Raw genomic sequence first — 27,702 nt, forward strand, 5'->3', positions numbered from 1 at the left:
AGGTCTCTGTAGGCACATGTCCAGAGTAGAGAAGGACAGAACCACACTACACAGGGACACGGCATTGCTGCAGCAATTCCAAAGGAGAAAGCACCAAGTAAATATTTTGACTCAAATATAAAGGGTTTACTGAATTTTTAATTCTGACAAATGTAAAAGACACTGTGTTTGGTAGTTCTCAAAAAGTCACTTTCTAAAATTGGATTTGGACCAAGTCCTAGGGAAAAACAGCTGGGCATGGAGGCATACGTCTGTAATTGCAGAATCTGCAAAGTGGAAGCCAGAGAATCAGGGGTTCAAGGTCAGCCCCACCCACATAGTGAGTTCAAAGTCAGTCTGAGATACATGAGACCCTGTCAGAAGCAAAACCAAGCAGACAACAGTAAGAAACAAGGGGGAAGTTAATGGGAACTCACCTAACTCAGAAATCTAAAATATATATACTATGTAGATGACCGAAGTGTGTATTCTAACAGGGTTTCCCCCTTAGGCTTTTTTAGGAGAACTGTTACTAGCAAAATATTAGACGGGGTTCTAAAATACAAGATAAATAAAAACAACTTTACCAATATCTTTAGTATTTCCTCCGTCCACATTTTATAAAATCTGCAAATTGAAAACTAGCGCGGTGGATGATGGTTTTACGACTTTAGCCCCACCTTTATCTAATGTATTCCTGAAACATACACATTTTCGCACAGTAGTTAGAACATTAAAAATTATGAGTGATATCAGAGTTTTTCTAAAGCCACATTACTTAAGAATAGGACATATTGGGAGTTTAAGAAGCATATATTTTGTAATATCTGACAATTGCTTATGTTTCTCATCCTAAAGAGAAGGGTTTGATGAAGACGTACAAAACCCACAATCAGCATTAGTGTGTCATTGCCCACCGTGTGTGTGCGTGTGTGTGTGTGTGTGTGTATCCTGTCTTTGACTTACATGCCACCAAATTGCAGTCATCATTTTACAGGGACAACCAGGCATAGACATGAATGCAAAGGGAGATAGGCACAGAACTGGAACATTCCAGAACAAGAAGCTAGAAATTTTTTTTGTTATTGTTTTTTTGGGTTTTTTTTTTTTTTTTTGAGACAGGGTTTCTCTGTGTAACAACCCTAGCTGTCCTGGAACTAGCTCAGGTAGACCAGGCTGGCCTCAAACTCACAGAAATCTGCCTGCCTCTGCCTCCCAGGTGCTGGGATTAAAGGCGTGCGCCACCACCGCCCGGCTGAGAAGCTAGAATTTTAGGCACTTAGGTGACACTGGAAACTGTCCTGTGAAGTCTGGTTCAAAGCAAGTTCATTGAGCAATCACTCCATCTCTGGGGTGTGAAAACACAGTGTGTGGGCCATGAGAATACAGATATTAATTTATCATATGCTGGGAGAAAATATTAAACAAGTACAGAAAGAAAAATAAAAGCCGATTGAAAATTTTTCAGAGCCCAGCAGGGTCTTCAGTGGAATTTGAGGTTCTCTGGAGCAAGGCAAGAAGGAGGTTTGCAGCAAAACCCACTGTAAAGTTTGCAAGGTCATTGTGGGTTTTTAAAAATAATAAAATATCTCTTTGACAATAGGCTTTTGTGCCAGACACTGTGCTTAATGTATAACACGGGTGGTACCCCGAGCTATTGCGCGATTTAGGCTGTATCGAAGACGATGGAACTGAGACTTGGAAGAGTTAATGCGTTCACTCTTCAGCCATACAGGCTAGTGAGAGGCCAGGTCACATGACTTCACAAAGCCAGCTCTTCACTGCTGACACTTCCAGCCTGGGAAGTGTCCTGGGTGGCGTGTGAACACTCTACTAGACACTATCACCGCGGCGATTAGCTGCTGCTGTTCAATGACGTCTAAGTATTGCTCCTACGTTCCCTTTGAATTCTACTGATAGCAAAACCCCAGCATGCCTCATACCATGATCTGAGATGTAAACATTTTAAAATATGTTCTATTGATAAAAAAATAACAATTTCTGAAACAAGGGAGGACATTCAACTGCAGGGACCCCAAACTCCTAATCCTGCACTTGGGTCTGGATAACTGAAGTGAGGGACAGACCCTATACCAGAGAAGACACTCAGAATGAATCCACAGAGCCTGACCCTTAAACGGTTTAGAATGCCTGAAGGCACAGCTGAGAAGCCAGACATCTCATTGGAACACTTATTGCTGATCTGCGTGTACTTGTGCCTTTTTGAGCATCTGAGCATGGGGAGCAACCGGACTGCTGGAGACCGGGTGGGATTTGATATCAGGCTCCCTTGCATATCGAGCTGTGAAGTCCTAAATAGCTCCATGTATTGACTCCTAACTGGTATTAACAGTTTCCTTCTGAGTAAGCATTAGAGATAGTGGGTGTGAAATCCCTTAAAAAGTACCCGACAGAACAGAAGATGCTTTATGAGCGCAGTAGACTGCTGTTAGTCAAATAAAAACCTTACTAAAACATTGGTAATTCATATTCTGTGAAGCATCATTTAATTCTGAGGAATAATCAAACATCAGAAATCAACGTAATGACAATCACATTGACCATACATGGAGAAGGGATCTAAGCGTTGCGTTTTGGCCTTTCGTGACTGTAAATGTATATCTTCCCATGAAGCGAAAAATAATAAAAATTAAACAAACATTCTTACCAGCCCTATGATGGCTGCTCCGATCCCAATGAGAGGACTGACAGAAATAATAACCAAAGTCAGTTTCCAGCCTCTGTAGAACCCTATCACGAACCCAGAGAGGGCTGTTGTCATGCGCTGGATGAAAAGGGACATCTGGTCAGCGATGGCTTCGTTGATTTTATTAATATCACTAGAAACAAGAGAAAGGCAGATCAATACAACTGGATTCCATCCGCTCAAGCGTTTGTTGAAACAGTTCACTCTCTCTTTCCCTTATATCTCTGCCCTCTGTTGCTCTCTAATGAGAAGTGAGGACTACTTCTCAAACCTTTGAAGACTTCTCCCACCTTGGAACGTTGCTACTGCTCTCCTTGTGGCCCAGCTGTGTGTGTGTCTTAACTCAGCTTTCAAGCTGATGCAGATTCAGAAACTCGGGATCACCCCCAGGAAAAGTTCATACTGTCTCCCTGTGTTTCCATAGCAAAATAATTAATCTGTATACGTCTGGATGTCTATATATCTGTCTTTCTCTGTATCTCTCTGATTATATAAGTATATGTGTATCTGTCTGTCTGTCTGTCTATCTATAACTGTGTCTATGTTTATTACATTCTATCTGTAGGCAGTAGAGACTGGTGGCTAAGAACACAAATTCTGCAACCACAATCTGAATTTGAATACAAGCACTTCTTGGGAAAAATTATTCAATTTTCTGTGCATTAGTTTTCTCATCTATAAAAAAGATGATATTAGCAGAACCCACCTTAGTGTCCAGTTATGAAAATCAGACTAAATAGTATGTGCAAGTATATAGAGCAATATTCAGTATAATGAGCACCCAATATGTATTACTTTGGATTACTTCTTTGCTTGCTCATCTTATGCCTCCTATCAGGAGTGTAGTTATTCCAGAACTTTGGAGCAAGGATGTAAAGTATTCCAGAACATTGGTAGACTATAACTGCATTAAACTCACAAGTTTAAACATATTCCCTTTATCTCTTGTCTAGATGGAGCAAATAGGGGTTGCTACTTAATAGAGGAACCCAAGACATTACCCAGAGGTGGACCATTGTATTTTAGTGATGGTTAAGCAGCTGTTGATGGTCACAGAGAGTGAAAAGTAGGTTCTGGAGTCTGGACACTGGAAACTGCACTCTCTCTCATCTTTGTTACTGGCAGATGGGTCTGAACCAGCTGTTTCCAGGTTCTTAGCCTCTTATCCAGAGAACTGAAAACAAGGGCTCGCTGACATTGGCTAGAGAAGCCAGATAGCTTTATTCAGACTTAAGTGGTAGTAGAGAGTACAGAGAATACACCGTCAAGGTCGCCCCCAGGTCACACAGTTGAGAGTACTCAGAGGCTCCGTGCCATGTAACCTGAGATCTGTTTTTATGGCATATAAAGAAAAGAGGGACTGCTTGCTAAGGGACATAGTTTGGATCAGACCATCATTATTTTTCCTACTATGCATATCTCTTCCTATAATGCGTCTGACTTTAATCATATGCGGCCCAATTATGCATAGGCATAGGACGGGAAATAAGGATCTTCTCTGAAGTTTATCCAAGGACAGTTTTGCTTTGCTGAGCGGGTTCTCAAAAGCACTTCAGGTCCTTCTGGTCTTCACACCCAGAAATACTTTCAGTGGAAACCGCCCGAGTTTGATGGTTGTTAGGGGAGAAGAAATTTACCCCATTGTTCAGAGAGATCTGCACATTTAGTTGATACAGGTGGGGGGTCCAGGGTTCTAGGTGCATTGTTCAAAGGTGTGTGTGTGTGTGTGTGTGTGTGTGTGTGTAAGCATACGCACACACACACACACACACAGGAGCTCGGCTGCCACGTACATTACTGTGAGCAGGAGGGTATGTATAACTCAGAGTCCCAAGTTACCAGCATCCCTCAGGCTTGCCTGCCTCATCTGCACAGTATATTTAACTGACTTTTGCAGGGCTTCAGAGTTCAGTTCCTCAGGGTCCCACTACTGTAAGCTGTTTCGGGGTCTGTTGTTTGTTTACTTTTTGTGTTTTGCTTTGTTATTGTTACTGCTTTTTAACTTTCTTCAGCTCCTTTTAGAATTTATTTCTGGGTTTGTTTCTGTGCCTTCGTAGACATAGCAAAACAATTACTTGCAAATGTATGTTTTCCATGTGTGTGTAGGGTCTCATGGCTGGCTCTCAGTTTCACCTTATGACAAACAATGTCACATATCTAAACTCGCTCCTGTAATAATTCATGTCTAATATTTTGACCAATGATCTACAAACAAATTTGTAATAACCTGTCTTTTTTTACTAACTGTATTATAAGCTATTATCTATAAAAATGTCATACCTATGAAAGTTTAATTTATTTTTATTTATTTATTTGATATTTTTTTAAACCAAGATGTCATACAGCCCAGGCTGGCCTTGAATACCCTTGAACTTCTGATCATTCTGTTTCCAGCTTTCACCTGCTTGACTAATAAGAACTTAACTTATAACCGTGTTTTTTTTTAAAAATCAAAACAATACATTATAGCATAGTTGTACCAGCTACTTACTCAGAGAATCTTGAATTCAGCTCTCCCACTGAAGTGCAGTCAAACCATCCAATTTCCATTCTCATTATTCTCTGAAAGTAAATTTCCCTCATTTTCCTTGTTTGACGAGCCCCAGCGATGACCCAGAATTTTATCTGGAAGTGGACAAAGGCGTGTTTAACACTGCAGCGCTGAGCACATTCGTTTGTTCTCTTCTCCTATTCCTGACAGCTCGCACTTCCCATGGTTACGGTTGGGAGTCGCGGAAAAGAAGAGGGAAGTCACTCACAAAGTGCTTCTCCTTGGACACTAAGGTATGAGCTCTGACACTCCCTGTTGATGGGGAGGTGAGCTCAACGTTTGCAGGGGTGCCCAGAGATCTGGCTTTGACTCCGGTTCTGGCAGGCGGACAGGCCACTGTCTTTGAATTTTGCCAGTTGGGTTTCACTATCTACACCAAAGGAAACAGGCTACAGCATCCACAGTAAGACACGGATGCTCCAGATTCGCTCTTTTTGCACATCACTTCCCCGTTTTCTCCTTGGTATAAACCTCTAGGCATCCATGTAATCCATGTACAGTGTTCAAAAAATGATTTGGGGACAATATAAGACAAAAGTCATGCTCAAAGTAGGGAATCTGATTTGCTAATAGATTCCCCCCCCCAAAAAAAAAGAGAAAGAAAAAAGAAAAAAGTGTCATGTGAAGACACAGTAAGAAATGGATCAGTTTCTCTTTACAATTAATGTTACCTGGAATCCTTCAATAAGAGAAGTGGAGAATTCATTACCTTTGTTTCTACAGAAGGTGACAGAACATGAAATATCTTTCTTCTTTAATAAAGCTTAAGTCACCTGGACTTAATAAAGTCCTGGACTTTATTTTTTCTTTAATAAAGCTTAATCAGACTGGAAAATCTGATTCAGAATTACAGAATTGGGCATGGAATGCCACTCGGTTAGACCTCCGCAAAGAAGGAGAAAAGAAAAGAATATACTCTTGGCTCCCTTAATCTCTCAATGCCCGGCTTTCTCCATGCTGCTCAGCTTCAGCCTACAGATATACCGCAGTTTTTCATGCCTGGGCTGAGAAGAGCAGAACAGACAGGGATGGTCAGGGGTAGGGAGGCCTGCTCTGTTTCCCTGAGCAATGGCTTGCACTGACTGGTTCAACCGTCGGCTGAACTGTCCAGGTCTCTCACGTCTTCCTTAAGTAGACCCTGCGGTTCTTAGGGTTCCTGAACAGCTTAACAGCTAAAAGCAGCATTTCCAATTTCGTTGTGGTGTCTACAAGGCCAGATGTTGGTCTGTAAAGAAAACAGAGGTTCAACTAACTTGAATGTATGCTAGGAGAAGAACAATCGCGCCAATTCCTGCGTAGATGCCCGAGTAGGTCATTATTTCATCTTCGATGTCCAGCAACCTTAAAAAGAGGGAAAAGCGCTGAGATTTACAAGTAGGATTCAGTTATCAGAGCTTACATTGGTAGGCTTAGAGGGCTTTAACGTAAACTTACTACGTATTTCTCTTAAATAGGGAAGGCATTATGTTTCATTAGTGTAGTGTTATAACTGATCCAGTCAAATCCCTAAATAAAGTTTACAGCAGCAGTTACACCGCAAATATGCTCACCCTCTTCATTTTCTTACACAAAGATGCTACAACTGTGTGACAACACATGGCAGTTTCTAGAAAGGAGTGGACCCAGAGGGATCCAGCTTGACCCCTTTTGCTCATTCACATACAGAGAAAGATTTTTAAACAGTCAGTTGGACTGCCTGCAAAGACAATTCTAGAAAGACATGAGCTGTCAATCGAGAGCTTACTGTTCACCCCTCTAGGGAATCAGCCAGCTTGTCACCTTCTCCACCTCAAAGGAACATTTTAAAATGTGTTTGTCATATTCCTACGGGAGGGGGGGAGACAGATCCTCCCATCAGCCATAGCTTTCCACTGACTATAGCCCACAAGCGTCTCTCACTAGGGTTAGTTCATAAGTTGAAGAAGAAGTCACAGCACAGAACCCTAAGCAGCTCTCTCCACTACTGCAGAGATGTCACGCTGTGACACAGGACCTGGGTGAACAGAACCGGGAAAGCGAGGAACCAAGACTCTGACGCTGTTTCCAGGAAAGAAGGGGCTTCTGCAATGTGAGAATTAGCATATTTGTTGAAAACGATACTGGTCTTTAGGAACTAAAGTTTAATGGCACGGATCCTGTTTATTTAGGAAAAGAAAAGACGGAGGACGTTCTTCAGTGCCCACATCCCCAGCCTGCAGGTTTCAGCTGTCACCATTCCCTAGTAACCTGAGTTTGGCTCTAATAGAAAAAAAAAAAAAAACATTTTCTCTTTTAATGTGCTCTGCTTCAGATTTCAAGTCTAAAAATCTCATTGCCTAGCCTAGAATATGAAAGTAATCTCAAATACAGCTATTAAAAAAAAAGATAGTTTAAAAATATTTAAGTCCATGAGTCTCCTGAGTCCACCTTCTTACCGTTTTTACTTCTATTTACTTTATTAGTGTGTGTGTTGTAGGGGGAGGTTAAGATGGAATCTTGGTTGGCCTGGTACTCCTGTGAAGATTGAATGGCCTTGAACTCATAGCAATCCTCCAACCTCAGCCTCCCTGGGTTGAGGCATATGTCACCAGGCCTAGCCTAGACCCTTAATTTAGTTATCCCTGCTTAGACACTTTTTCCATATAAGATAGCAATCATAGGTTACAGGGATTAGGACCAGACATCAGAGGGAGTCATTAGACCTATTATAACCACTTTCAAAATAAAGATAATAATTAACAATTGTTAGTGAAGGTGTAGAAAAATTCTAACCTCATACACCATTAGAGAGAATGCAAATGGTTCAGACACTTGGAAAATAGTCTGATAGTTCCTCGATGCATCACATGTGAGTGACCTAGCAACTCTGTTCTGAGCCATGTAACTGCAAGAAATGAAGTCATACATCCACACAGAAGACTGTGTACCAACGCCAAAAACAGCATTATTTACAATAGCAAAAAAAGCAGAAAAAAATACCACCAACAGATCAACAAAATGAAATAAAACATTATAACCACATAGCAAAATATTCACAAATAAAAAAGAAATAAAATACAGATTCGTGCTACAACATAGAAAAACCTTAAAAACATTATGCTAAGTGTTTTAAAAGCCAGTCTTAAAAAGGTCACATGTTGCATGAGTCCATTTCTATGATATCTCAAGAATATGCTAATATATGGACACAGAAAATCAATTACTGTTGTGGAGACATAACAGATGGGAAGCAGGGGAGCAATAGGTAGGGTACAGATTTTCTGTTTTTCCCTCTTGTTGTAAATGAAAATGTTCTGATGTTCAGACACTGGTTGAAGTGGTGGATAAAAGAACCTCTGAGAATATACGTTAAAAAACAAAACAAACAAACAAACAAAACCTGCCTGCATGGCACTTTTTAAGTGGATGGATCTGTGGTATAGTAACTATTTCAAGATAAAGCTGTTTTGAAGAAATGTATGGCCTTAAACATCAAACCTGAAAGTTGTTCTTATATGCGTACATTAAGTGAACATAATCAAGAAAACAGCCTGAAATTTGACTGAAAATAGAGCCTGAGACTGCTGGGAAATTTTATTTTAAGCTGTGTTGCTTTTGTTTATGCTGCATTTGTTTAACTCTGTGAAGCTGTGATTCTTTGCCTGTCTAAAACACCTGACGGTCTAATAAAGAGCTGAATGGCCAATAGCGAGACAGGAACAAGGATAGGCGGGGCCGGCAGGCAGAGAGTAAACAGAAGGAGAACCAAGGGAGAAAAGGAGCAAGAGAACCCGGAGAGAAAACATTAGGGGTCAGCCATCCTGATACACAGCAAGCCATGGAGAAAGAAGCAAAGAGAAGTACACAGAAATAGAGAAAGATAAAAGCTCAGAGGCGAAAGGTAGTCGGGATAATTTAAGAGCTGGCAAGAAACAAGCCAAGCTAAAGCCGGGCATTCATACCTAAGGATAAGACTCTGTGTGATTTATTTGGGAGTTGAGTGGTGCCCCACTCCACCAAGCCAAAAGAGTTAAGCATCACACAACATGAGACTTCCACCCGTGTGTGTGTGTGTGTGTGTGTGTGTGTGTGTGTGTATAGTGCTTCCCAAACTATACCAGGGTCTATATGGCCAAAAGAGCACCAGAAGTTACAGAAGATCTCTGCTATGATTAAGTTAAAAAATTGTTTTTTTTTAGACTCTAATGTGAAAAAAGAAAGAGAAAATGACACTATGATATTTTCTCACTCAGATTTCTTTCACCGTTTGGTTTTACTATTCTGAGCAGAAATTCCGGTCACTGGGTGAATTCTGGTCTCTAACCCTTATCAGTGTTGCTGACTAAGAACTCTTAGAAAGAGTTTAGTTTTACCATTCCACCCAACAAAGAAGAATGCACAATTCAGGATAACAAAAGTACAAACCCAGCTCCTGCCGCGGCCTGCACACAAACTCCGCTGAAGTTATTGTTTTGCCTTACAGATCCCTGACCAGCACATCAATTGTGTATCCTTAACAATGAGTTCTTTCAAGAAAGGCTCTTGAAAGAATTAGGTAACTTGAGAGGCATTTTAACCCTGACACATGAGAAAACATTGTCTCCCTTATCCTGGGATACACCCAACTCCATTTTCAAATCATTTCCAAAACATTCTCACCCCACAACAATAAAAAAATGGTCCTCATAATGGCGGTGGCAATAACTGCAGTAGAAGATTTACCTTGTCCAAGAGGTCCCGGTAAATGAATAATCTAAGAAAAGTAAGCCTGAAGCTATTCTAGCTTACCTATATGGTTATTTTGAAAGAGAAAGACAAAGGACCATTTTTAATGCTTCATCTTTTTTTATACTTTATCAAATGATCAATTAAACACTTGTATCATGGGAATTCAGCTGAGGCCAATGTTCTTCCAAAAGTTCCAGTCTGCAACAGTTGTTCAATTCCAGGTAAAAGGCCTTGTAAGATGAACCAAGGAGTGCTGGTAGCTACAGGAAATCCCTTGCTTATCAGTGGTGCAAACATCAAAGCTAGATTCGTTCTTCAGTTCGTGTGCGCTGGAAGTGCCCCCCATTTTGACCTAACATTTGTTTTTATGATTTAATGGCCCAGTGATTATCAATGGCTGTGGTGATACCACTCTCAAAAACAAAAAACAAAATAAGCAAACAAACAAAAATTAGCTCATTTCTGCCCTCCAAAGGAAATGCAGAACTTTAGAGACCCCACTGAAATCAGTCTCTTCGTAGAAACTGCTGAGCCTCTCAGAAGAAAATATCCTTGCAAGTTTAGGGAAACGCACAAATTCAGATGCCAGCAAATTTATTTCCAATGAGTTGACTTGCTATTTTTTAAACTTGCCTTTTCAAATGTGTATTGCAGCATATGCAAGTATATGTGTCCATATGTGCATGTATGGGAGGGACCCCCACACACATTTTCACCTTATTTTTGAGACAGGGTCTCTCACCGCTCCTGGAGCTCACTGATTGCTAGGCTGACTGGACAGCAAGCTCTGGGAACCTTTTGTCTCTTCCTGCCCTTTTTCCTCAGCTCCGGACTTACAGATGCAGACATCACTTTTTAAAATATTTTTATTATTATTAATTAAATTTATTCATTTATTTGTCATCCCAACTGCAGTTTCCCCTCCTCCCTATCCTCCCATCCCCTCCCCATACCTCACTTCACACAACACAGTACCACACTCCACACCCTGCTATCCCAACCCACTTCTCTGTTTCTGCGCAGAAAGGGCCAGGTCTCCCTCTACTTGTGGGACTCCTAGTGGCAGAAGCAGAGCCTGTCCCTAAAGCTCTGGCTGGCTTTCAGGAACCCATTCCTCATACTGGGTTGCCTTGCCCAGCCTTAACACAAGAGGAGAAGCGTAATCCTACCTCAACTTGATATGTCATTCCTGGTTTTTCTGTGGGTGCCAGGGATCTGAACACAGGTCTTCTTGTTTACATAGAGATCACTACACACACTAAGCGATCTCCCCAGTCTCTGCTTATTAATTTTAAAAGGATAATTCTCTTGTGCTTTGCATCATCTTTCACCTTTAGTCTATAACTAATGTTTTGTGAATGATCATTGAATGAATGGCCATCTGGTTGATTTGCAGACCAAACCTCTGCAATCATAAAGATATGGCCCACAGGGTAGTGGGTCCCTGAGGCCTCCACAAGTTCATGTTACTTAATTGACATCTCAAAGTATTTTTGATTGAAGGAATGAAAGACCCTCAAAGTAGATGACATTATGGAATAATTTCAATGACTTAGAAAGACCTATAATTTAAATTCAGCCTGTCAACATTTTCAAAATTTAATATGAGAAACAAAAACATATTTGAGGCAGCCATCCTAAGCGTCTTTCAAGGAAGAATATGCCCTTCCTTGGGCTCACGAGCTTGAGCATATGGAATCATACGTGCCAGTGAACTTGTTCTGCATCGGAGGCCACACAAGACAGTGTAAGGTCCATGCCACCACCACGTGAGTCAGCACATGCGTACTGCAGACTCACTGATTACAAAGTGATCTGTTGGGTGTATCTCAGACTGAGGCAGTCTGAGTTCTGGCTATTTCTTCAGGGCCACAGGCCCACAGTAACTTAGTTACTGGCTTTAACTATGGAGTCTTATCCCTCTAATGTAGCATGTGCATGAAACACACGGAGAGAGGACAAAGCCAAGGAGTCGAAAGGGGCTAGAAGGGAAGGAGCTTTTGTCTAGGAGACTCAAGTGAAATTCAGTAATCTCCTTAGTGGCAATACGTATTGACAGTGTTTGCTCGGGTTTATAGTAAACCAAGTCATTAATTGTTGCCGTGGTGCTTGATAAACAATGTCTGTTGATGTTTTGAGACCTGAAAGGGCAGAAATAACTGCAAGGTTAACAAATTTCTATCAACATGGGTAAATTTGTTTCTCTGTTCTTTTTTATATGGTGCCATTCCAACTCAGTCAACATTTCCTTTGGATGTTTTGAATTCTAATTTAAGATACAACAAAAAGAAAAATAGCCTACCCACATGGTGTTCCATTTGTCACGTTCTGGTCGAAGGAGTTGTTGATCCATACGATGGTGTTATTTATACACGCTTTTCCTGGGATTGCGAGTTCTTGTCTTTCAATGTCATACTCAATAAAAATATCTATCATTATACCATAAATGATAAGGATGCCTGGCTGGGCCATTCCATGGAGGACTGCGCACAGAGTTCCCACAAACATCAGCCAATTGTCAGTTGATGAAGAAAATCGAAACTTGAAAAACAAAGGGTTCAGAGGTTACAGATGAAAAGCAGGGCAGGTAGAAGGCCTATTTCATTTCACTTAGATTCTGATAAACAGCCTTCAACACCAGGTGCTTGCGGGAGTCATGTCTGAGCAGTGGTCTTCACACTAATTAGCCATCAATTGTCTAAGACTTTAGACTCTTACATTACATCCGAATCTTTGAATCTAGTCTCCTCAGGCCAGTAGCTGACTTCACTGCCTTGCAAACCATCCTCATGGGAGCCATTACCAGGTAGATATACTGTGGGAGCATTCAACAGTGCAGTAAGCTGCCTCTCAGCTTGGAGAACCCATCTGGACAACGAGCAGATCTTTCCTTTGAAATACCTCCAACTTACACAAATCTAGGGTAAATCCCGAAACTATGGAATTTCCAAAGACTTCTCATAAGAATGAGAAGCCATTGATAATGGCACTGAGACTTGTTTCTTCTGCATGTATTGGTTCTTTGGGATCCTAGTCTGTTTGGATGCTCACCTTCCTAGACCTAGAGGGAGGGGGGAGGAGCTTGGACTTCGCACAGGGCAGGAAACCCTGACTGCTCTTAGGACTGGAGAGGGAGGAGGAGAGGGAGTGGGGGGAGTGGGAGGGTATTGGGAGGAGGGGAGGAAGTGGAAATTTTTATAAATAAATAAATAAATGAAGAAAAAAAAGAATGGTCATATATGATCTATTGTTTTGGGAGTTATTGTGATAGGGATTTTCCTTATTAAAATTATAATTGTGAGTCCACTGATTCTATTCCAAATGGTTTTGATGATATTGAAGATGATTTGTGAGTTTACAGAGCACTGAATTTCTAATCAGTATTCAGCGTGTTACTACACAGGTAAAGAGCATGACTGTATGGTTGGTCATGGGCTAAATTCTGCCAATATGACTAAAGAATTGGCACTTTCTCCAGTATGTGAGTCATTCGCAGTTGCAAAATCAACCAAATAAGTCAGCATGGTTTTATTACCAGTTCAAAGAAGCCAACTCGAAATTCTTCACCTTTCTTTTTCTCTTGTGACCTGAGGAGAAAAACAGGCATTTCAAGGTCTTTTCCCCCCAAAACTGATGAGAATTTCTCCCTACTCATTACTCCCTGAATCATTCTTTAGTAAGAAAGAATGTTCCCTCTGGCTGGGAAATTCTGACCAAACCCAGTATTTTAATGTATTTTGCACACATGAGCTCTCAACATCTGTGAGTGCCTGGACAAGACCTACACAGGGTCACACTAGTCAACATGACAGCACGGATGGGGGAAAGGCTCACAAGGCCCCATGCTGTGGGACAATTGTTTTACCCTGTAAACATTTGTTTCTTGTTCTTGTTTAATAAAATGCTGTTGGCCAGTAGCCAGGAAGAAAGTATAGGCAGGGCGACCAGGCAGGAAGAGGATTCTACAATCTGCAGTCTTGATTCAGACACAGAGCAAGCAAGATGAGAATGCCTTGCTGAAAAAGGTACCGAGCCACGTGGTTGACATAGACAAGAATAATAGATTAATATAAGTTACAAGAGTTAATAAGAAGCCTGAGCTACAGGGGCAATCAGTTTATAATTAATATAGACCTCTGTGTGATTTCTTTGGGATTTAACGACTGCGTGAACCAGGCTGAACGATGGCTGGGTGGGACAGAAGTCTCAGTCAACAGCCCCACACCTAGATGATGAGTCACAGGCAGTCAGTGGCATCTGAAGGTGTATATAGGGGGGTCCATTTTCTTCAAGAATGAGACCCTTAGTGGATTGCCCATACTCCAGAGGTCAGCCATAGACTCATGTATATATAGGTAATAGTAAGTGGAATCAGCAGGAGATATAAAATAAACATAGTCTAGTTCTTCTTAAGCCAGGTATTTGGCCTTTGCCAAATGTGCTCCCTCCCAAAATGTCTTCCTCCCAAAAAGTTCTTCCTTAGACACCCACAAAGTTAGACAGTTATTCTAACTTTGGACTTTCACTCTGAGTCTCCTCAATCTCCTCAGCAGGGATGGTTAAGATTTTAATAACATCCGCCCTGCCACACACATCTTAAACCTTCACTTCCAATTCTTGCTTCTTATCAGAGAAAAAAAGTTACGCATTCTCAGTAGCTATCATGCAAAGTTTTCTAAATTTATATTGTTTATTCTATCTCTTCGGAGCACTCCGTCCGATATGGGATGTCTTCATCAAGGCTCAGAGATCTACGCAGAAGTGAAGGCAGAGAGACTCTAAGAGCCAGAGGTGATGGAGGACACAAAGTCCTGTTGTAACAGGACTGATGCACACGTGAACTCACACACAGGACCTGCACAGCTTCAAGCCAGGCAGGGTCCCAGAACTGAGAGGAAAAAGAAGACACGGGATCTCACCCTGAACAGAGAAGCTTTTGCTATCGATACCTGTTAGCAAAGGGAAAATTCATTTTCTCCAGTTGTGTGTCGGGTATATATAGTCGATGGGTGTATAGTTTGGGGCGTATAGTTTGCCCAGGAGTAGCTGACACAAAATAAATTCCCTAATAACTTGTGTCTGTTGTGGACTTTTTAAATTCATTTTATTTATTTATTTTTGACATTCTTTGCCTTATTGGGGTTTTTTTGTTTGTTTTGATTTTCATTTTTGTGAGGTTTTTTTTTTTTGAGAGAGAGAGAGAGAGAGAGAGAGATCTCATCCTAGGGAGATGGGGAGGATGTGGTAAGAATTGGAGAAGAAAAATATGATCAAAATATGTTGTATGAAAAAAATTTGTGAACAAAATAAAATCACCTCCTCTGGGTAACGGAGCAACTCTGTTTCTTCTCTGCCCTCCAGTGGGACTTCCTGAGGACTGTGGCCACGTGATCCCTCCTAGACCAGTGTTAATCTTACCACACCTCCTTCTGTCATGAAGTCCTTCACACTTCTCAAACCAACCTTCTGCCATCCTCCACGTGAGGAGCTCACGTGATGCAGCCTTTCCGAGGCAGAGCCAGCTAATCCTGCCCCGTACACATGTTTACCTGTCAGCTCAAGCTGGCGTGCTGAAGAGAAAGCTCTAGGAATTCAATCTGAGGTGTGTATAGTTGCCTCAGGGGGAAAGAAATGAAGTTGGAAGAGCTCCTCACACTCGTGAAACCACACTTACAGTCCCACGCTTTCCTACTTGTTTGGGCTGGCAGTGGACTGGGATGCGCGGGCAGAAGCCTGGACTAACCAGGAAGGGATATCCCGTGAGGCTTTAAAGAGAAGGAAGCGCTGTGCCCACGCGTGGGAAGTGATGGGTATGAAAATGCTCTGCTCTGCGTTTGCAGAAATGAATGAAATGAAATGTATGCCCTGGCAATGCTGAAGCACGCATGGGCAGCCCGTATATGGAGGCTCTGTTGAACTTGTTCATATTGGGATTCGTGGTCTAAGCTGATGAGGACGACTGACCAGGTCTCTTCCTCAAGACACCAGATCTCATGACAGATGGTTGTGAGCCACCATGTGATTGCTGGGAATTGAACTCAGGACCTTTGGAAGATCAGACAGCGCTCTTAACCGCTGAGCCATTACTGTATTTTTAGGAATACTCTGAAATCCTTCCAGAGAAGATGCTGTGTTGTTGAAAGGGCCACTCACCTTGGTTTCTTGTCATTGTTATCTGTCAGGATGAAAACAATGTATAGAGAGGTTAAAAAAAATCATGTCCAAATGCAACACAATCGTAGTCGTTAGCCAATCAAAACATTTCTATGCAGTACTTTTACTCACAAAATATTATAAAATAATTGTTACCTCTCTCCATCTTTTTTCCTATCCCCCCTCCCCCTTTCTCTTTCTCTCTCTCCCTCTATCCCTCCCTCCTACTGCTTTGACGATATATTTGGATTTTTTTTTTCTTCAGATCACAAAATATTTGTATTTTCTAAATATCAAAAGGTAGTTTGTTTGTTTTTCCTCTTTGAAACAGGGTCTCTCGCTCTGTCATGCAAGCTGGGCTGGGAGCTATGTAGCCCAGAGTGGCCTCAAACTCAGACTCCTGGCAATTCTCCTGCTTCAGTCTCCCAAGGGCTGGAATTACAGATGTGAGTCACCGTGCCTGATGGAAGTTCCCAATTCTAAATTGGCTGAAGTGAATATGGTTATTTAAAATTATCTATGGAAATGGGAATTAATTTATTGTTTGGTTCCTTAGAAACATCAAAATCTCTGTATTTAGCAGATCACAAATTGACTGTAAGATGTCTTTTATACTGGTGTTGAATATGTATTATTTTTATGTATTATTTTTATCAGCATGCATACAGCAAATGTCGGTAAGAAAAGGAACTGGGTCTATCGGGGCATAAAAGAACCACAGAGAAAAGAGCCCTAAGGAGTATTTGTTATCATGGCCATCATTTATTGGTTCCACCGGCATTTTTAACACAATCGCAGTAAGACTAAAGAGCTATTACAATGTAGACACAGGGCTTGAGAATCGGAAAACTGGACTAGAATCATGATTCCGTGAGTCATCACTCTTGTGATTTTACCAACTTTTAAGAAGCTAGCAGTGTCTTGGTTTCTCTGTCTGGAAAATATAGAAGCATACGACTTAATCAACGAATGACAGCTTAGAGTCGGTGCTCACAACATGCCAGGGACTAATGCTGCAGGGCGCCTCCCACACAGTCTCATTCCTGCCAGGAGCAGAAGCCCTTAACAATTACTGTTGCCACGGTGATCATTAATGATACCGGGATAAAGTTACCATAATGGCCAGTGCTGAACAACTCTACTCTATCTAGGAAGGAGGTTCTCATGGGAGATGCTGCCCCTCGGTCACAGGCTGTGCATACCAACACGGAGCTTCCAGATGTGGCATGACATTGATTCTGGATGCTGTATGTCAGACATGTACCCAACAATAGCTCCACATGTTGTAGCTGACTTCTCTCTTCATCTTAAAACCTCGATGGGTTAGTCTCAATTTGTCTTTATTTTTCTTTGCATAAGACTCAAGGAAATTCAAAGGCCACTTACACGTTCCGTCTGATTCAAAAGCATGATTCTCCTCTCCAAATTTCTTCACACTGCGAAGAATTACTGAGTCAGACATGGTGTTTGCAGTCTGCACTCAACAGCCCTGTAAAATAAAACAATTGCTGCAATTATTATATATTTTCTCTTCAACAAAAGTAGTCAAATCAGCAAGCTTCTGTAGACAATCTGAAACAAAAGCAAATCTTTTATCCAATAACATCTCAGTGAAATAGACTAAATATTAGGAAAGATGAACTAAAAACTGGAATAAAGTCATGATTTCATTGTTACTCAAATGACTTTTGCCAACTTTTCAAAAAGTTAGCCCAATTGAAAATAGTTTTCTTGCTTTTCGACTTTTGGCTCAGAGGAGGCCATGGTACAACTTTCCTCAGTCATCCCGAATCCAGGTTCATCCATCACCGGCCGCCTCCACCAGGCCTCCCACGGTCAAACCCCAGGAGATCAAAGTTGTGTACTTGAGGGTTGCCAGAGGTGAGGTGGGCACCACATCTGCCTTGGCCCCAGAGATCAGTTGCCTGGGTCTGTCTCCAAAAAAGGTTGGTGATGACATTGCCATCGCCCCTGGTAACTGGAAAGGTCTGAGAATTACAGTGAAGCTGACCACCCAGAACAGACAGGTCCAGATAAGGTGGTGCCCTCTGCCTGGTCATCAGAGCCCTCAAAGAGCCACCAAGAGACAGAAACAGATGAAGATGAAGCACAGTGGAAATACCATTTTTGATGAGATTGTTAACATTGCCCAGCAGATGCAGCACTTGTCTTTAGCCAGAGAACTTTCTGGAAATATTAAGGAGATCCTGGACCCTCATGACATCAGCACTGATGCAGTGGAATGCTCAGCTTGTTAAAAAGCCATGAAAGAAAAATATTTCAATAAAAGACTATCTGATAAGCAAGAAAACTAGAAAGCAAGCAAGCAAGGAAAGAAGAAAAGAAAGAAGAAAAGAAGGAAGGAAGAAAGGAAGGAAAAAAGAAGAAAGGTTTTATTTAGTTGGTGGGTAGATGATTGGTTTATTAAATTAATTTGTTCTTTCTGTTTATCTGTGCTTTGTTTTTTTAACAGAATCTCATCAAAGCACTAAGAAAACAACCAACAGCATTCTTAAGTGTAGCTGGTACAATGACACCCAAGTTCTTTCAAGTCATGTCAGTGGTCTTTGTAAGCAGAGCCCCAAGGGGAGGTGAGTCCAACCAGAGCCGAGGAAGCAGAGAAGGCACTGAATAGAAAGGCAAGTTAAGAGTTTTGATCACAGCTCTCTTTACGATTTTTCTCTGCTTCAGATACATAGCAACGGCGGGCAATATTATAAAAATTACAATCAGGCCCAAGACAATAAAAATAAATACCTCAAGGCACCGTAAGTGGAAGGAGGGTACAATGGCTGGTATTTTCACTATAGGCTCCAGACACAGACACGGGTGTGAGAGTTAAAATCCGGAGAGGACTGCAAGCTTCCCACACCAAACAGGGCAGTAAAGAGGCTCTCTCCATGTGGAGACACAGGGTATTATGGATCTGCCGCACTGCCAGGAAGCCCCTGAAAACTCGCTGCCAATCATTGTCTATGGAGTTATATCTCACAATGAAATGCAGATCTAGGAAGGTTATATAAGGAAATAATGATATATATTATACACATATACGTTATATATGTATGTGTATATATATATGTGTGTGTGTGTGTGTGTGTGTGTGTGTGTGTATGTGTGTGTGTGTGTGCATATCATACAGATAAAAGAGTTGCAGGTGGGTTTGTGGAAAGCTCCCACCTTCATCCAGTTGGAATCACCGAGAATGGAAATGACAGATAGGAGAATTAAAGCAATAAGAGCTAGCGGTTTTCTAAGAGCAGCGAAATGATTAACAGTAGACTTGATGTCTTGCGTGCCTTGAAAACCTGGTCCCCAGTGCAAGCACTGTTCAGAGATGGGGCTGTGAGGGAAATCATTAGATAATAAAGATTCTATCTTCATAAATGTGTCAATCCATTTCCAAACCCAGAGTTTGAATACAGCATTGGAAGATGGCGGAACCGTGAAGGTGAGTCACTGGGAGCACGGCCTAGCTCCATCCTGTCTCTTTCTTTGTTTCTTGGTCACAACAAGGCGAGAGCTCTTCCTTCACCCACTTCTGCCACCATGATTTCAACCTCGCCTCTGGCCTCAAGTGATAGAGCTTAGCCAAATCCACGAGCCCAAGTTAGCCTTTCTTCTTTTTCAGCTGTTTGTGGAAGGTGTTTTGTTACAGCAGCGACAGCTGGAAACACTCCCAAAAGCTGATCAGCATAAACAAAACTCAGTCAAGAGATGATTTATTTCAAGAGTGTATAGCATGAAGAATAGCTACAACCTGTCCTCAAATCTATTACTCAGTGGAAATGGACTGACAGACACTTTCTTATCCATAACCAATATTGGAAAACATCTTCAAAGTGCAAGGAAAAATAACTTTTAACCTGATGATTTATCCTGGACAACAAACAAACAAACAAACAAAAACCCTGACTTTGAAAATCAAGGGAGTTTCCATTCACAAACCCAAGCACCTAGTACAGGATGTACCTTATCAAAAAAGAGTTTCCAGAAAGTACCATGAAAAAGAACCAGGTGTGAGTATAAGAACTAACAAAATACTTTGGTGCAGTCTGTCAAGCTATGGTATGGAGTTGAACCTGTCATATTTCAAAGGCACAAAAAGTAAAACTGTGTAAGGTGTTCAATGAGTGGATGAAATGTGTTAAGCTAATTCTCAGAAGTATCTATGGCCGCTGTTTTAAAAACGTTATTAAATTCAGCCCAGGTTCCCTAGCCCTGGCCCGACACAGTTCTGTGCCATGCCATGTGGCTGGCAGGAGGTGAGGTGGAGGTGGAGGACAGGAGCCGCCGTCTGGTAACTCTAACCCCGGATGCAACAGAGCAGGAGCAGGAGCAACAGCACCGCATTGTGCCCTGAAGCTGGCCTGAGCGGGTCTCAACCAAGTACCGCCCGGCACCCATGGCACCAGATTGTCAGACACCATTGTGGTAAGCAGATACAGGATGGGGAGGGAGGTGGAAGAGATAAAGAGGTAGAGACGTTCATGGGCTGGGGAAAGAGCCAGATCTGAGGAGAAAAGGGTGGCGAGGAATAGGCTAATGTGAAGGGCCTGCTAGCCACCTGAGTCCAAGTGCATTTCCGGGCCTGTGCTTCTGCCAAGGGCCAATCTTGGGCCAAGGCCCTGGAGCGCTGAGAGGGAATGAGATGACGCCTGTGGCTTCTGCCGCCACTTAGGGGTCACTGAGGGCCCTGTGGAGGCTTGTGGTCTGACTGCTACCTGGAGCCAGGTTGACAACCGAGGGCCATGCTACTGAGGGGGCCGAGAGGATCTGAGCGGCATGTACAGCCACCTGGGGCCAAGGTGACATCCGGGTCCAGGCTGCTGCCGAAGACCATGTCTGGGTCCGTGGTCCTACCACAGCTGGGGTCTGTGTTGATGCCTGGTGGCCCATGGTGCCCCCAGGAGCCACATGGAGGCTCAGGATCTAGGCTGCAACTGTGACCATGTTGATGTCTGAGGGCGGTGCCACAGCCAGGACCATGAAACAGTGCCACCCACATTTAGTATGGGTTTTCCCATCTTGACTAACCTAATCAAAAAAATCTTTCATAGGCAGAGGCAAAGGATATTGAATCTAGATGATTCCTTCCTCACAGATAGACTCAAAGGTGTTTCCGTATCTTGTCAAGTTAATAGGCAATCACACTAGACACGATGTGTGGTTTAGTGCGACACTGGCGTGCCTATTATGGGGACAGCCAACATCTCTCTGGTTGAACTGAAGATTCCCTTCACAGGAGAGAGTCTGTGCTTCCTAGTCAAGACCCCATGGCTGAGGAGGTCGTGGAAAACTATTATTATTATTTTTGCTAAATTGTCATGTTGTCGAACTATCTTCTAAATACTTCAAGTTTATACCCACAGATAAGGGCTATGCCCAGCCTTAATCAGAGAAGCTTCTAGACAGTAGTTAACACAGAAGCCCACAACTGGCCAAAGGTTCAAGAATGTTTAGACGGTGGAACGTTTAGCACTAAATGGGAAACCTCTATCATTCCCTCCAAGGCCCAAGGAACATCATGGAAGAAGGAGCAGAAAGAACGTAAGAACCAAACGATGGGGAATGTGTGGCCAAAAAAAAGGTGTCTTCCGGGCATGACACCGTCATTGCACGCATGAACTCACTGAAACTGTGAGTTCTCTACTGCCAGACCTGCACAAGGCTGGACTTCCCAATGTCTTGTCATGGATAGAGTGGGACCCATGAGGCCCCACCCTTCCCTGAGACACTATAAGCAATTAACGACTGTCCAGAGAAGGGGAGCCATTTTCTTCCGTCAACTGTCCTTGCTCCAGTAAGTAACCTTCTACCTATGCTCTGGCAAGCAACTCCAGTCAAGCAGGATGAGCCACACAGAAAAGAAAGATATACAAGTAAGATGGGGAAAGTGAGAAGAAGAATTTCAGCAAGAGAGGAAAATAGGTAGGATGAAAGTTGACTGAAATTTATTATATACGTGTAGGGGGTTATCAAATAATTAAAAAGACAAATAAAAAATTAATTTGACTACTAATAAAAGAACAAAATTTTCCTATGTAGCTATATTTTGCATTTTTATTTAAAATTTTGCATATGAAATATATTTTGATCATAGTCTTCCCTTCCCCGGTAATAAACATTTCTATATATAACTTTTAGCATCCATTCTGATATCAATGTAACTGAGTAAGAAATAAAAGATTAAACGTTGTTGATCTATACACACTGTGTGTATTATGACTTTAGAATGTATGAATGCTAAAGATGAACTCAGAATGAAAATTAGAAAAAACTTGGAACCTGATAATACAGACAGAAAAGCCGTGGATTCCACTAAAAGGACACTCAAAGGTTTGGTTAACACAAATGCACTTAATTCATTAAAAGATTAATGAATGAATGCCATTCTCCTTAAGAATCTTTGAAAAACAAGACTAAGGGCCTGGGGAGGACACCCTGTGGCAGGGCACTGGCCTAATGCTAGACGCCCTGGGTTCAAAACCCAGCCTAACAAAGGGATAAAGGACGATTTCAAAATTAATAAGATTTACTTAAAAAAAGAAAAGGAAAAAATAGAGAAGCCAGGGCAATTTAGAAACCATTCTTTTCAGATTGTCAAAGTCCAGGCAAAACTCAAGAAAACATACCAAGAAATTATATGTAAGTCGCAAATAAACAACAGAAAACGAATAGGCAGGAGATTAAGCAGAAAAAGTTAAAATCATAATCAAATGCTGTGAGAAACTTTATGTAATAAAGTAAAAACTTGAAAACCAGGATAAGAGTGATTTTCTAGAAAAGGTATGGATTATCACATTTTGCTTAGAAGAAAAATTTAAAATGTAAAAACTAATCATTATTAAGGACATTTATTCGATATTCAGAAACATCCCCAACCCCCCCTAAAAATAGATTTAGATTAATGACATAGATAAGTTTTATAAAACTTCAAAGACTGAATGATTCTAATATTGCACATAAATTAGATTTTAGTTTATAGGTTTTTGGAAGAACCTTTCTGTCTTAGTTAACTTGTGCATTATATGAAACAAAAATACAAGAAGCAAAGAACAAAATCATCAAAAGTATGAAATGCTTCACAAATTTGCATGCCATTCTTGCTCAGGGCCATTCTAATGTCTCTGTACAGTTCCTGCTTTAGTATAGGTGCTGTTGAAGGGAACACTATCAATTGCTTTGTTAAATAGTGAAGTAGGACAGCTCCTCAACTCATTTCCTAAGGATTCTTTAATCTTACATCAGATAGAGAATGCTATAAGGGGAAAAAACAGACTTACCAGAAAATTGACTTTCAAAAATTAAGCAAAATACACTATATGTTATTCAGTAGCTTACAAAATACAATGAAATGGGGTTGATTTAGAGCATATATGGTTAGTTAATAAGACAAATGATCATTTTAATAGACTCAAAAACTATTTGATATCATTAATATCCATTCCTGGTTTTAGAAGACCTAAAAGGTTGGGAAAAAATAAAGTTTTGCAAGAGAAGCAAAGAAATGGATCACGGTTAGGAATAGGTACTAAAGTCATTGGACAAAATCCAGGCATGGACTGAGCTCCAAGTGTGAAGTGCTGAGAGGACAGAGGGAGAGTTCTCTTTCGTCCAGGTAATAAAAACATAAGATGATCGAATAACTTTTGGAGAGCAAATTGGAAATACAAACAAGACTAAATATATTAACAACAGGTTATAGAATATCCTAGTTTATTATTTTCACTGATAATTGTCTTAAAAAACAATTAAAACTGAAATGGCATTTAGAATATGCCAGGAATGTTCTTTACATATGTCCTGACTTTAAATCATTTAGTAGGGGCTGGTGAAATGGCTCAGCAGCTAAAGGTGTTTGCCACCTAACCTGCATGCCCTAGTTTAATTCCCAGAACCTAAATGCCCAAATTGTAGAATGGTAGAATGAATCCCACAAATTGTCCTGTGACTTCTATATATGCGCGCGTGCTAGCGCACACAGACACACACACACAGGCATGCGCAGGGTAAAAACAAACAAAAAACTAATCATTAAATCCTTGTCTCCTGAGATGGAAACTTGCTCTTTCCACATTTTCCAGACACTGGCTCTAAGACATGAAGGGATTAAGTAAGCTACGTGCTCACGAGCACATTAGTAACTGGTTAGTAACTGGTGGAGCCTAGATTCAAATTCACATTATATGAGATCCAAGCTGAGACATGTATTAGCGTGTTTACTACAGCATGTCTTAGGAATCCAAAGCTTAAGAAAATATAAAATAACAAGAAAATGAGTTCACAGTGTACTGAACTTTTGTAATTCAGACTAGATGATGTAACAAGGAGATTCCAAGAAAAGTATGGTTCAGAGAGATAAATAATAAGTCCTTATTTATTCTCTGTCTCTCTCTGTCTCTCTGTCTCTCTCTCTCTCTCTCTGTGTGTCCCCTCTTATTTCCTTCCCATTCTTATTAACCCCTGCTTTCCCTTTTCCAGATTCATAGTTTTGTGTTGCACTATGTGACCTATTTAGTTCAACCAGAGCCACTTGTGTGACCCCTGTCCTGGAACTATCCACTGGAGACTGGGGGGGGGGGGAGGCTGGGTCACAGTAGACACCAAAGGCAAAGATTCGCCCTCTCCTTGAAGCATCATAGCAGCAAACAGTGAGGGGTGGGGTCCCTGAATTCCAACAAGACCTATTCTTCTTTATTCAATCACCAATTCTTTTTCCTAACTTACTTCTTCATTTGAGAAGTTTCTACTCACCGCTGTGCAGAAGTAAGAGACTAAAGTACAGCGTCTTCCCTCGGATTCTGGATTCTCACAGGTCGTGCTGTTGTTTTTGCGGCTGCATGGTGTTTTTGGACTGAGGGCACAATGGGAGTTGACACAAGATCTTACTACATAGCTCTCTGGCCAGAAACTCACTATGTACACCGAGGTTGGTCTTTAACTTGCCTCTCTGATTATAAGTAAGCACCACTAAGCCAGTCATGGTTTTTAAGATATCTCTGAGTCCTGACTAATCCATCTTCAGCTCTACAAGCTGATCCTGGTGAAACCCACAAAGGAAGAGAACGCAAGTTTCTTTTGCCCTTTATGCTTCTACACCTAATCCCCTCGCTACTTCCCCAACTCTGCCTTCCAGGATCCTTTGCAGTCAACCCACTAGCATGGCTTCATCCTCTTACCCTAGCCTCTCAGCAATCCCACATACAAGGTTTCCTACAGTTTGGGTCTTTCTGGGCATCCTTATAATTCATTTTTGTGGTCTTTATTTTATTCTGAAAAATGAAACATTCTCAAAGACAAAGCTTTATTCCAAGTGTGGATTTTGAAGCACATAAGATCATCAGTGTCCTTCAGCAAAGACCAGCATGAACGCACTCTGAGTCAATCAACAGGTTGAGTGACAGAGGAGGGAACATTGGTGGTCATGAAGTACCTCAGTAGAGAGTGTCAGAAAGGCCCAGCTATGGGACTTGGGATTCCGTCAGGTCCGTTGAGGAAGGGCATGAGGAAGGGAGTGTTGGCTCTAAACAGACACTTTCAAAAGGTTGGGAAGCTTTAAGATGGAAAAAGAAATAGTCCTCACTTGTCCTCTGCATTTTTGGCAGACCTGTTGCCTGTTCTTGCTGTTCCATCTTATTATGTATGTTCTCAGAGCAATGTCTGAGGTTAATGCTGTGTGTGTGACTGATGTCTGATAGGAGAATTAGCCGAGCTTAACTGAAGTGGCCGACCAGCTACTGGACGTCAGGGGCTGCTTTTCCACTCTGGTTTTCTTCATTACTCTGAACTACAGTCCTAGTCTCTTTTCGACATATTTCACAAGATATCTGTCTGCAGGGCCAAAGACATTCTTCAGTTTTTCTGTGAGAATTAGATAGAAGGTGCCACCATGATCTCTGGGTACCTCAGTCAGGGCAGGGATGACATGTGAAAGCCTTTGTGCTGAAATTTTAATGAGTTCAGGTCACAAAGATACTGAAGATCTTTTTAAACACTAAGTGCGGGGAAAGTGCCTGGGAAATTAGGAAGATTGACTGAAGGCGTTTGTGACTCTTCCGCAGAATGGATTGTCTCCTACCGTTACAATGTAGAATGAATTGTCTCATATTGTTACAGTGTAGAATGGATTGTCTCATACCGTTACAATGTACAATGAATTGTCTCATACTGTTACAATGTAGAATGGATTGTCTCATACCGTTACAATGCAGAATGCAACCCATCTGTTACAAGAGCATGTTTTCACCCACTGACTGATTTAGGAAAGATCTCAGAAAAGGCTTGCAGTGGTCCTGGGGGACATCTCTCCTAGACTGAAACCCTAGCAATGCAAAAATCCAGTTTGCAATGATAAACATACTTGTTTGGCAGGATCTTGAGGATGGGTTTCCTCCTTTGGAAATTTATTTTGTTTTCTGTTTTGTTTTTTCCCTTACCAACAGAAGCAGTCACAATGCCACCGAATACTACTTTCTCAGCTAATACCTTATAATGCTTAATTAGCACCCAAACCACGCTATCTGTTGCTGAAAGTTATAATCAGAATTTCTTAACAATTTGCAATAATAATGTTTTGACAGGCATAAGAGAATTCAGAGCTGAAAACAAAATTTCATGCTATTTTCTTTTTACTTAAATTTTAAGATATTGAATTATTTTATCTCCTCCAAATCTTTCAGGAAAAGATTGAGAATTTTCAAGGTCTTTTGGAAAAATCAGTTTTTGGAAACATCAGAGAATCAAGCAGTTTAAGGCAGAAATTAAATTTTCTATGCAGTGGTTGGCTGACATGGCTACCTAGGTAGGAAATCCTCAAGAAGACTTGACTGACCACATCCCACGGTCCTTCGCTGTTCAAAGACATGTGATATTTAACCTGCCTATTATATAAGCTTCTGCTCAACTTCTGCTGATAACAGAGGGAATCTTATCAACTCAGAAACAAACACTCAAGGTCAGTCTCCTGATCGTAACTTAGAGCGTGGACAGCAACCTGTGGAATACCACTGCTGAGTAGAAGGGGCAGAGACCAGAAACTGCGTGGTTGCCCGGGAGACACTGGCCTGGCAGACACTCCAGATGAAGGAGACAGACACAGGGTCCTCAGAGCCATGCAGGTGCAGGGCAGAGATCCTGGGAACACAAAATGTTAATGTCCACCGGTTTCTTGTGTTGCCTCATGGTGGCCAAGATGCACCGCGGCTTGATGGAAATTCCAGATTAGAGCAGCTGATGGAAGGATTGATCTTCCCGAAGGGCACGGTCCACACTAACAACTGACTCTGTTACAGAAGGGAAGAAAGGAGGGAGGGAATGGGGGAGGAAGGGAGGGAAAGAAGGAAGGAAGGAAGGAAGGCAGGAAGAAGGGAAGGAAAGAAGGAAGAAAGGAAAGAGGAAAGGAGCTTTAACTGATCTTTTAAAGGAAAGAAGGAAGGAAGGAGAAATAGATGCTCGGAAACTGGTTTCAGAGTAAAGAATTTTGTATTCCTATTGCAATAAGGGCAACCAGATGACTGCCTGCTCTCTCTCTCTCTCTCTCTCTCTCTCTCTCTCTGTCTCTGTCTCTGTCTCTCTCTCTCTCTCTCTCTCTGAATCATGATTTTATTGGAATATAGTTACTACA

General features: G+C 41.6%; 1 protein-coding gene, 1 non-coding gene and 1 pseudogene across 4 annotated transcripts in view; 1 reads left to right on the plus strand and 2 right to left on the minus strand.

The window, feature by feature from the left end:
* Positions 1 to 27,702, minus strand: part of Abcb11 (ATP binding cassette subfamily B member 11) — a 90,204-nt gene that overhangs the window by 52,803 nt on the left and 9,699 nt on the right. For 2 of the 3 annotated variants that reach the window (XM_087900036.1, XM_048426345.3), the window contains exons 2-8: positions 17,463 to 17,565; positions 16,077 to 16,098; positions 13,459 to 13,510; positions 12,226 to 12,464; positions 6,491 to 6,578; positions 5,178 to 5,311; positions 2,648 to 2,819 (exon numbers count right to left, since the gene is read on the minus strand). In XM_087900036.1, the coding sequence (XP_087756162.1) occupies positions 2,648 to 2,819; positions 5,178 to 5,311; positions 6,491 to 6,578; positions 12,226 to 12,464; positions 13,459 to 13,510; positions 16,077 to 16,098; positions 17,463 to 17,538 (783 nt within the window). In that variant the 5' untranslated portion in view covers positions 17,539 to 17,565. Of the gene's footprint in view, positions 1 to 2,647; positions 2,820 to 5,177; positions 5,312 to 6,490; positions 6,579 to 12,225; positions 12,465 to 13,458; positions 13,511 to 16,076; positions 16,099 to 17,462; positions 17,566 to 24,833; positions 24,934 to 27,702 lie in introns of all 3 variants that reach the window. The other variant, XM_085680997.2, reaches the window with a different exon arrangement.
* Positions 17,780 to 18,591, plus strand: LOC146890417 (large ribosomal subunit protein uL11 pseudogene; annotated as a pseudogene).
* LOC125395138 (U6 spliceosomal RNA) lies at positions 23,146 to 23,250 on the minus strand. Its single transcript, XR_007230464.2, has one exon. It is a non-coding gene; the product is annotated as a U6 spliceosomal RNA (small nuclear RNA).

Source organism: Myodes glareolus, chromosome 21, assembly GCF_982192425.1.
Source record: "Myodes glareolus chromosome 21, mMyoGla1.1, whole genome shotgun sequence".
Taxonomy (NCBI): domain Eukaryota; kingdom Metazoa; phylum Chordata; class Mammalia; order Rodentia; family Cricetidae; genus Myodes; species Myodes glareolus.